This window comes from Triticum aestivum, chromosome 6B (assembly GCF_018294505.1).
Source record: "Triticum aestivum cultivar Chinese Spring chromosome 6B, IWGSC CS RefSeq v2.1, whole genome shotgun sequence".
Taxonomy (NCBI): Eukaryota; Viridiplantae; Streptophyta; class Magnoliopsida; order Poales; family Poaceae; genus Triticum; species Triticum aestivum.
In genome coordinates, this window is record NC_057810.1 from 109,023,895 (window position 1) to 109,035,001 (window position 11,107).

At 47.6% G+C, this 11,107-nt stretch overlaps 1 protein-coding gene and 1 long non-coding RNA gene across 2 annotated transcripts; one reads left to right on the forward strand and one right to left on the reverse strand.

Moving 5' to 3' along the window:
- The first annotated feature begins 3,515 nt into the window (after window positions 1-3,515).
- LOC123133689 (uncharacterized) lies at window positions 3,516-6,487 on the forward strand. Its single transcript, XM_044553118.1, has 4 exons — window positions 3,516-3,774; window positions 3,914-4,108; window positions 4,680-4,756; window positions 5,811-6,487. The coding sequence occupies exons 3-4, from the start codon at window positions 4,715-4,717 to the stop codon at window positions 6,216-6,218; spliced, it is 450 nt and encodes a 149-aa protein (XP_044409053.1). The 5' UTR covers window positions 3,516-3,774; window positions 3,914-4,108; window positions 4,680-4,714; the 3' UTR covers window positions 6,219-6,487.
- Window positions 6,488-7,449: 962 nt separating this feature from the next.
- LOC123136045 (uncharacterized) lies at window positions 7,450-9,409 on the reverse strand. The gene is made up of 2 exons (XR_006466520.1): window positions 7,868-9,409; window positions 7,450-7,584 (listed from the first exon to the last, which is right to left on the reverse strand). It is a non-coding gene; the product is annotated as an uncharacterized lncRNA (long non-coding RNA).
- Between the last annotated feature and the right edge of the window lie 1,698 nt (window positions 9,410-11,107).

The following is an 11,107-nucleotide window of genomic DNA, read 5'->3' on the forward strand; positions in this document are numbered from 1 at the left end:
TGGCCGGAGGGTCCGGCACCCGGGGGTCACCTGGAGGAGTCGGCCGGGCACCTGGGGGTAAGGGTCCAGGCACCCGGGGTGCGCCATGGAGGGAGGAGGCACCCGGGGGTTGAGAGCCCAGGCACCCGGGGTACACAGGGAGGGCCGCGCCCTTGGACGCCTCCGGTCCGGGCACTCGTGGGTTGATCACCTGGGCACCCGGGGTGGTCCGAGGCCTCGGCCGACCGACTGCCAGGGGTCCGGGCACCAGGGGATGTCTTCATCCGGGCACCCAGAGTGTCAAGGGGACCTTCGGTCTTTCTCATCTGGTCCACTCCTCTCTTCTCCTTCTCTGAGAGACTTCGTTCGTGCTTGAACCTCCCTCCTTGCTTCTTCATGGTCTTCTCTTTGGTACCTAAGAACACATAAAGTTTCCATTTGAGGTAGAAGCAAATTCTCATGTGAATCCAAAGGAAGCACGAAGAGGAAAGAGTTAACCTCGGTTTCGATGGCACGTGCGACTGCTCTTGTCATTGGTCCTCCTCGTGCTTGTGGTGGTGACGGAATGTCCATGGGGATGATCGAAGGATGCTCCGAATCAGTTCTCCCCATGTAGCATTCGTCCCAGTGGTGCGTCCAGCATCATCGGAGGGCGTGTGTCTCAGGCGGATCTCGCGGGATTCAGTTAGTGGTTGTCTTTGATGGATCTGTTCGAATTTGATCTTCGTTCATCTATGTTCATGTGTCCTCAGGTTGAATCTTTCCGATATATGCTTCTCTTCATCGATGGTAGTTACTGTTCTGGTGAGTTGGTCCTATAGGGTCTTAACAGAACGACTTTCCGACTATCTACTGCAACAAGTTTTATCCAACTCCGACGAGGGAAGGGCGATGATGGCAGCGCGCCTGCGGCTCACTCCAGTGCTTGTAGTCGGATGTAATTTTTTTTATTTCTGGTGTTTGTTGTACAACAATGATTTTTTTTTGTGGTAAAACTTGCAGTGTATTCATCACCAATCACGATAGTATAACAAACACTAGAAATAATAAAAATGACATATAAATTCTAGACCATCTAGCAACGACTAAAAACACCGAAGCAAACCGAAGGCGCGTCACCGTCATCGTCCCTCCCTCAGTGGAGCCGGGCAAAACTTGTTCTAGTAGACAATCAGGAAGTCGTCGTGCTAAGGCCCTATAGGACCGGCGCACCAGAACAACAACCACCGCCGTTGAAGAGAAAATTAGATAGGAAGGATCCAATTTGTAGACACATGAACACAGACAAACAAATACCAAATCCATGTGGATCCACCGAAGACAATCGTCGACCGAATCCCGCGATATCCGCCGGACACGAACCCTTATTCCATCTTCAGAGAGTTGTTGCCGCCTCGTATTTGTGATTAGGACACAAATCCTAAGAAAACTCAGAACAACATAAAAAATGAAGATCTTCCACCGGCAAGGTCCGGGATCCACCACACCTCCACGACCCCACAGGAGATGAGGCAGACCGACGTCGGCGCCAGCGGGAGCCAGGAGAAACCCTAGCGGCGGCTGGGTCAAGCGCTCTTTCCATGGCAACTGGGTAAGTCACTTCGTTATATTGCAATGATTAGAGATGAATATATTAAAAAAATCTGCAAAAGAAGAAGAATGTGCTAGATTATGACAAAAGGATTGAAATAAATTATGTTACCATCTTTCCTAAGAAAAAAAATTATGTTGCCGTCGTCCATCACCATGCTAACACCAGTGAACGCTACATCACCACGCCCTGCCCCTGCCTCATCCATTCAATTCCACGATGATCAAACTCGGATCAAGTCGACTGAAACATTTTTTTTTCCTTTTCAATTTAACTGACCCATAGGTGTTCCCAAAGGACTGAAACAGAATAAGTTACCATGACAAAGATGCAACAAAATCTTTACCACCGCCAGCACCACCAGTGGACGGTACATCACCCGCCCGCCCAGAGCTGGAATTCCACCTTTCTCTGCCTGCCTGCCTCATCCATTCAACTCCAGGACGTCAGGTAAATTTATATTCCGTGACAGCTTTGCAGGACACGTTCTCACCAAGGCTGCCACGATATTCTAACAGCTAAAAAGATCACACCTTCCGTTTCAAAAATAAAAAATAAAAAAATAAAATAAAAGATCCTACTACCTCCGTCCTAGTTTATAGGTCCCCTTTGTACTTTGTGTCAAATTTTGACTAAAAATTTAAACTAACAAAATGGTAATGCATGTCAAGAAAAATTATCTCATTGGATTCATATTTGAACATAGTTTTTAAAAATATAATGTTTGGTGACATGCATGAACATTTTGTTAATTTAATCTATAGTTAAAACTTGGCACGAAATATAATGGGGACCAATAAACCCGGACGGAGGGTAGTACCTCACATACATACATACATCGTGCGAAGATGAGCGCCAGCTCGAGACGAGAGGGAATCCACTTTCACAAGGTCGACCAGCTGCTAGTGCCAATCGGCTACTTGTCTCTTCTCCTCGCTTGCCGATCCAGCAAAGAATCTTGATCCGGGAGCATATATTCCTCGACACCACTTGACCAAGTCTTTTGGTACGCAAAACAACAACAAAAGGATGAACCTAATGCCGGCCCGCTTTAACTCCTATGTGAGTGTCGACTCAGCCAATTTAGGCTGCGGTCAGATCGCGGCAACGGTGAAAGCCATGTCCGGAAACTTTATATGCTGTACAGTGAAACCGGACGAACTTTTATTCGCCTCACGGCCCATTTTGATGCTTGGGCACTTTGCATATTTGTAAAGTGATGAAAAGAGTGCCCGAGTTGCTTCATTCAGAATGATCCCCGATAGCTAAGTCATTGTAGATGACAGCAAAAGTTGTAAAATCCACCGTGGTTTATGGGCAAAAGTTGCTAGATCAAACGAGTCACCTAGTACTCCCTCCGTCCCAAAAAACATGTCGCGAGTGGATATTTGCAATTTAGCCCTCCACATTTTCCCGACCGAACCCGAGGTCCCTCTTCTTCCTCGCTCTCGCTCTCACTCTCTCCCGGCCGAACCCGACGACGGGCGCCGCCTTGCCGCCCCCGCCGCCCCTCTCCGCCACCGCTCCTCCCGCCCCACGCCGCCCCCGCCGCCCCTCTCCGCCACCGCCCCCGCTGCCACCACCCCTCCCGCCTCACGCCCCACGCCGCATCGTTCCCCGCCTCGTTCCCCAACGTGAAGCACGCGCTTTTTTTGTCGATCCTCCTGTCGTTCCTGTCCGACGACCATGTGTTTACCTCACCGGGGCACGGCAGTGGGGCGCCCTCCTTTCTCGCATTCCTGGCGCGGCGGCTGCTCGGCGGATTGCAAAGAGGCAGGTGGAGGAGCTCACCAAGTAGCCCGCCGGAGTCAAAGGTCTCCTTTTTCCCCTTCTCCTCCCTTTGATCTACTGCGCCCATACAATTTCTTCTTTTATCTTCTTGGATTGTTCGGGCCATGTCCACCCAATTTCTTCTTCATCATCCTAGATTTCTACAGGCATTCGAGGATAGGGACAAGCCGGTGGCGCAGCCAATGACTGGAGCGGCGGCGCGAGCTCTGTCTCCGGGGAGAAGCCGATGGGCGACGTCAGCGAGCTCGTCTCCGTGCGTTAACCCCTCTGTGTGTTGCGGGGTGGGGAGGCAACTCCGTGAGCTCGTCTTCGTGCGGCTACCGGGGGTTTGCCCCTCAGCTCGCCGCAAACTCTATTTCCGGGGAGAAGCGGCGTCGGCGACTCCGTGAGGGCGGCCGCCGGCGCAAGCCCAGGTTCGCTCCTCACCCCATCCATCCCAACTCCAAACTCTGAAACTTCGTTTTTTCTTTTCTGAAATGAACTCTGAAACTTCGTTTTTTCTTTTCTGAAATGAACTATGAAACTTAGCAATGGTTAATGGTGACTGAGTAGGTCGATTTTCGGCGGCTTCGCTCAAGGCCGACGATTGGGCGCGTGTGGTGGCAGTTCGAGGAGTGGCGACATCTTCTGGTGGATTGCTGTGTGTGCTTTGGTCTGAAAGTTTGTGATTGGAAGGAGCGGCAACATCTTCAGGTGGAAGGAGTGGCAGTTCAAGGACATCTTCAGCAGTGGTCTGAATTGATTCAGGTGATTCCTCAATTGCTGCATTTTCAACTGCACTAAACAACTGCATTCTCAACTGCTGAATTAGACTGAATATTCTTCCTGTATAATGTCACAACTAAACATCTGCACTTCTGGAATTAGTGTGCACTTATAGAACTAGTCTGCACTTATAAAATGGCAGAATAGTGTACAGGAGTAATCTGTCATGTGACAGTAGTCATGATTAATCATCTTGAGCTTTTTCCATTTAATTTTTGAATCACAGCATCATTTAAATTTGTTTTTAAACTTGTTTCATGCATCCATGGCCGCACCATAGCAGCGAGTACTGCTTGTTGAGATACTACTACTCCTGTCAATAGCATACTGAATACTCCTGTCAATAAACTGAATGGCACAGTACTGTACAGGAGTATTTAGACAGTTTAATGCTGACGTATAAACTGAATGTTTAGACAGAGTTCTTATTCATGTGCTCCTGTCAATAGAATCAAAACTGATTTATTACCTTTGCATATAAACTACTCCTAGTGAAACTACAACACATTCCAATCAATTTATGTTTGCTTATTTTTGTTTTTTCTCTCTACAGGAAATACTTTGGCATGGTACAGTTTGACCAGCCACATGACCAAATCAGTTAACCTACTCCCTTTAGTCTGCATCAAGGTACAGATATTTAAGTGTTTCCTTGCATGTTCAACTGAATTATGGCCGAGTTTAGATATTTAACAGAATTATGACATCTTGTGAGGTGGTGCCTTATTCACCCTGTGCAAGCTTGTGATTTCCTGTGCTGTATGTAAACTGTAATCATCTTCAGCGTACTCCTTCAGTACAAACACCTGACTGACTCTTCAGATTGTGATTCGGTTTTCGCAATTGATAATCACCGTAGTCAGCAAGCGATTCAGCATCATTTGGGTTCCTGTATGTAAACCTAACAATGGAGTTTGTGACCTGCATTAGATTATTAGACATCTTTCATGTGTCATGTTTTGGACAGTTCTATTAGAGTTTTGCTTTGGTTCATGCTATTCAACTTACATTCCTTTTTTTTAAAGAAAAGCTTGCATTCCTTGATATAGCTTGATAAGCCAGCTTCGTAAAATAGATCTGTCATTCAGACATGTCGGGGAAAATTCTACTAGCACTTGATGAAATGGCATAGTAAATGGCAGCTAAGCATGTACTCCAAATATTCAGGACAGATCATTCATTCAGATTTAACAAGAAGCTAGTAAGAGTCCTCCAAAATGTATGTGAAATGTAGCCAGTCTGCACTTGCACAAGTAGCCAGTCTGCACTTGCAAATAATAGGCTTACTCTGCTCTAACAAGTAAGCAAATAACTCCATGGAGAAGTCAGCAAGAAGATTTCAGGTTCTGAAACTGAAACAGAGCACTGCACAAGTAGCCAGTCTGCACTTGCAAATTCACAATTTCATTTGGATCGAGCGGCCGATCCCCACATAGTGAACCAGTCGATGTAGCACTTGCAAACCCACAATAAAAATGATGTCTAGCGGCTGATCCACACAAGCATAATTCAGTAGCGCCCACAATGACTTGTAACACTGAAATCTTCAAGCTACTTTCATTTTGTTCTTTGTTCTTCAGTTAACATTGGAGAGTACAGTATTCAGTTAACATTGTTCTTCCTGACGGAACACAAGGAGCAGAGGAGCAACTCCTTACAGTACCTTCTTCTTCCTGATGAACAGGAGCTGTGGCGGCAGCTGGGCAGACGAGCAGCAGCAGTATGGGCAGAGGAGCTCCACCGGCGGGGGAGAAGCAGCAGCAGTATGGGCAGAGGAGCTCCACCGGCGGGCGCGCGGGCAAGGAAGAAGGAGCAGCACGGGCTCGCGCGGGAGATTGAGGAGGACAAGCTGGAGATCGAGGAGGAAGCGCGCGAACTCCTAGTCCACCGGATCGTGGAGGCAGTTTCCGGCGAAGCCCGTAGGGGATCGCGACCAGGAGGGATTGCGGCAGCGCACGCGCGGAGGATCGCGGCCAGGAGGAATTGCGGCGGCGCACGCGCGGAGCTCAAGGAGGATGCGCGTGAGCTCGAGGAGGACGCGCGCGAGCTCGAGAAGGACGTGTCGGGAGGTTCCGGCGACGCCCGTTGGTAATTGCGGCGGCGCAGGTCTGGGCGACGGCGGCGGAGCAATACCTGGCGACGAAGGCGGCGGAGCAGGTACTTCGCGATGGTGGCGGAGCACTTCCTGGTGGGCGGCGAATCGCGCAGCTGGGCGACGCCGGCTGCTGGCGACGGCGGAGGAGGAAGACTAGGGCGGGGACTTGTTTGATACGGTTTTGAAACCATGAGGGTGTTTCTGTAAAATTGCGAATGAACTGTGCTCACGACATGTTTTTCGGGACGGAGGGAGTACTAGTTTTGTCATTGAATGGTCAAAGATTCTAACTAAAATAGGTAATTGCTTATTTGCCTACCAATGGTTCGTACTAGTAGATTCACTATTCATATCAACAACGCAGGTCGTAATCATCGCTATTCAGAGAATATGACAGCCATTCAGGAAAACTCACGTCCCAACAATCAGATGTGCACTGTCAATTCATCCCAGAGGAAAAACTGTTGACAAGCCAGGAAATGATTAAACATCTAATCTGAACTTATACACCGGAAGAGTCGCTTTGGATTGGACCACTTACTGTTAGAAATGCACTTTTCTCTTTTGATATTGCTTCATTCTGATACAACCAATGAGCACATGGTACAGCAGAACTAGTGAAACATCCAGGAAGCAACGGAAACAAGTACAAATTTGGCACACTTTCAAAATAAAATAAAATTGGAAACCTTACATCTATCAAGATTCACAGATGGGATCGAGATTAGCACGCTACACCCCCTATGTAGTAGTTAAAAAAAAACCATTCAAAAAATAGCCCCCTACACCACTACCCCTATGTAAACTTTGATACTTGTGCCCAGTGGCGGAGCTTGAAAGAAAATGCTGGGTGGGCCAGACTAAACAAGAGCACAATTTTTTTTGAAATTCTGAATCATAAGCATCAGTATGATTACCGGATGGAGCAAGCAGTATGTATATATACAACAAAATACATTTTAACCCTGAACCACTATTAAGTTAGCTAATACAAAAGCTTTGAGACATTAGACATGTGACTTACTCACATACTACAAATCGACTCTCCGGTCACCCTTGCTTCTAAAATCTGCAATGACATCTTCGTGGCTGTAGTTCTCTAGAATTCCACCCTCTATGTGAACTAACAGATTATTGGCAAGATTCTCATCTTCCAGGGTCTCGCTGCACGCTGCAAGAACTCAATACCTTCGAATGTAACAGCTTCATTTGCTCGAACCTATTCGTACTGGTTTTGGTTATGTTGTTCCAATTCAAGCAACGGCAATATCTGGTTTTCCTGAACTCGAGTTATGTCATCTCTTTTCCTTTTAAAAACCAAATCAATTCTTCTCTGAGATTGATTTTCCTTGCCCATGATTACCTGTGTTGCAATTTGTATAAGATCAGGCTATTCACTTTCTTATCAAATGGACACAACTATTTTTTATCAACAGTTCAACACTGGACACTCAAAACAGATGAATAGTTGGCGCTAATGGTTAGAAATCCCACTGGACACTCAACAGTCAACAGAATTCTATACAGGTGGAATTCCATATGGATAAAATCTGTTTCTTATAAACACTGGACACTGAAAATAGATGAGTTCATGACTCATAAGTAGATGTAAAGAACTGAACAAAAATGATAAAATGGGGAATTACCTCTTGCTTCTGACAGTTGCTCTACTCTTGGAGGACAGTAGGAGACTGGAGACTAGGAGAGCTCATCCAGTGATCTGCTCATGCGCCAGCCGCCAGAAGTGGTTCGGCAGGCCGCAGGCCAGTAGCACGACGGCGTGGCCGAGCCCAAGCAGATGTCATCTGTGAGCAGGTGCAGAGAGTCGGGGGAAGGGAGGAAAGCAAGGGGCTGAACCGTGGCTGTGAGATACAGGGATTCCGGCGAGAGAGGATAGACGCTGTCGGTTCGCCGACGGCAGCGGCTTGCTCCTGTGCTCACTGCTCGACTGTGGGACAGTTTGGGAATTAGGGAGTAGGGATTCCTAGCGCTGCCTGCCTCTCTCCGGCTGCTCTGTGCGTTTTTTTTTAGCAAGGCTGCTCTGTGCGTGAAAGCGAGAGGATGCACGTGGGCTGGGCTAGTGGGCTTGGGAGATGCCTATATAAAAAAATTTGGGTCAAAATCCTGGGCGGGCCATGGCCCGGTTTAGCCCCTACAGAGCTCCGCCCCTGCTTGTGCCTATCCACTTCATAATTGCTGAATAAGGTTTAAGCTTTTGACAAATCAAAGCTCAAACCACAGGTCATGAATCGAAAGGCTGAAATTCTCGAGATGGAACAGAACAAGGCAACACGTTGCAGGTTTCAATTCCCTGGAGTTAGCATCCGCCCTGAAGACAATTCACAGCAGAGTACAGCAAACGTGCTAAATAAAGCATATGGAGACACATGCAGCCTGTGTCTCCTCCCGAAACAAGTCCACCGCAATTCCCAGCATCCTGCAGAGTACAGAGGTGCTAGCCAGAGATACGCCCCTACTACAAGTAGTAAAACGATATACTACCAGCATCTATCTACATCAATAAATGTTCTCCACAGTTCAATCAGGCCAAATACTGAATCTACTAGTACCATACACAAGACCTGCCACACGATCCAAATCGAAATTCGCGTCACGACTAGCTAATTCGAACCATCTCGTAGCGTCCCACGGCCTCCCCTGCAACACAATTTGGGGGCGCAATTTGCACCATAGCCTGGCAAGAATCCTGACCAAAAAAAGAAGGATTAGATCTTGCTTGGCAACAAAAAATCCGTCAGATCAAGCAGGCAACAATTAAAGCTAGGCGCCGGATCTAGATCTAGCGAATTTCTTAAACAGGGCAAATATCAGAGCGCCACGGGCACGAGCGAACATACGGAATCGCACATAAAAATCCGCAGCGAGTAGCAGCCTCGGACCGATCGAACCAGTCGAGACCGACGGCGGCAGAGCATCAACCAATTCGGGGCGCGGAGAGGCAGCAAAAGCGGCGGCGGGGGCGAGGTCGCTGCGCCGGCTCCGATTCACTTGGTGCAAGGCGGGATCCGGCCCGTCGGGGCGGGCGGAGGGTCCCGATCTGCACCAAGCGAGCCCGAGGCGGCGGCGACGGGGAGGGGAGGAGACGATCGATCCCGATTCGGTTGCTCGGCATGGAGGGCGGTGGACTTTGTGGGGAGGAGGGGGGAGCGTGCTACCTACGGCGACTGGTCGCTGCGTGGAAGGGAAGAGGAGGGGCGCGGCTTTTATAGCTGGGGACTGGGGAGGTGGGGATTCGGGAGAGAGCATATTAGGGCGGGGTAGGTGGGGCCGCGCCCGCAGCACGGGCATGTGCGGCTGGCTCTCCTCTCCGATCAGGCCTTCTGCGCCTGCGGCCCTAGGAGAAAGGGGATTTTTCCTTTTCTACTATACCAAGGATTTGAAGCTACTAGTGTGTGTGTGTTTGCTTTCCTCCTTGTCTTTTGTGATTCCTTCTTTATCATGGTGGTGAAATGAATTGATTCTCAGCTCAAAAAAAGAAATGGATTGATTCTGTGCTCAAAGGAAAATGGATCGATTCTTTTAATATCAAGGATTTCTTTTCCTTTCTGAAAATACTAGTTCCCGAAATTCGTTGAATATTGGACCACCACCTATGTCAAAATTAGAAAATAAAATAACATAAAATCGGTTTTCCATTGTCAAGAATAGAAAGGGGATTCCGTGCATACCTCTGTCAATTTGATAGAACCATGAATGTTGACGCATCGGCCGATCTTTAGGGTTCGCTGATTGGCGACCTCTCTAGCCGGGAGATGTGTCCGTAAGGGGTTTGTCGACTTCTCCGAGAGTTTGACACTAGATCCGATCAATAGGAGGAAAAATGTGAGTTGTGGAAGAAGATGCGGCGGCAATACTGGAGAGGAGGCTGACTTGAGTGGTCTGGTTGGTAGCATCGAGGTTAGCACGACAAAGTGAATTGTAGGCTAGGTTTCCAGCTAGAAGAAGAGGTGGGTGGCGGCGGACCTCGGTTGAGAGTGTGGGGTTAGGGATAGAGAGGGTATGTATAGGACGGTGTAGATGATGAGAACCGTTGGATTGGATCCAAGGGTTAGCATATGTTCTCTTGTAGGGCTAGGGTTTGTAAGTGAGGGAAGGTCGACGGCGGCGGACCTCGGTTGGGAGTGTGGGGTTAGGGATAGAGAGGGTATGTATAGGACGGCGTAAATGATGAGAACCATTCAATTGGATCCAAGGGTTAGCATATGTTCCCTTGTAGGGCTAGGGTTTGTAAGCGAGGGAAGGGCCGGAAGCAACAAACTAATTTCTATTGTTGCTAGGTGGAGATTTGGCCAAAAATCATATTGGGTCTTATTCAGTGGATACCCATCTTTTATTCCGTTTTTGCGAGGGACCCATCTTTTATTCTTAATATTATTGTTTTGTAAGTTAGGACATTGTTGCCAATCTATCGGGAAAACAAACCTCTAGTCAAATAATCGGAACTGGGTGCCTCAAAAGAACTAATATTGATAATGCTTGTTTTTACATAAATATGATAGTGCACAATATATCTTGGCCTAGAAAGCGAGTATAAAACAAATGGATTGGATCCCATTGAGTCTACCATATTAGGAAACAATGATGCTTGTCACACTTAAAATGGAAATTAGCAGTCATCGCCTTGAAAGGAATTCTATATTTTTGTCAAATGGTACAAAGATTTGCCCAAACGTGTGATTTAACTTATTTTCTTGCTAGAACCAGATTTTGGAGATAAAAATCCATAGTCCTTTCAATTTCTAAGGCATTGAGACATTGCTCATGATAAAAAATCGACTGATTATTTCACGTAACCTTCCAACTAGTAGCAAAATACCCATTGATATGGAAATGAGACATCAAGGAGAGGTACTTATGTTGTGAGC

Bases quoted from the DNA above. Each gene is read 5' to 3' on its own strand.
- LOC123133689 (XM_044553118.1), top strand. From the start codon at position 4,715: ATGACCAAATCAGTTAACCTACTCCCTTTAGTCTGCATCAAG. The intron at 4,757-5,810 runs GTACAGATATTT...CCTGATGAACAG, and splicing joins TCCCTTTAGTCTGCATCAAG to GAGCTGTGGCGGCAGCTGGG.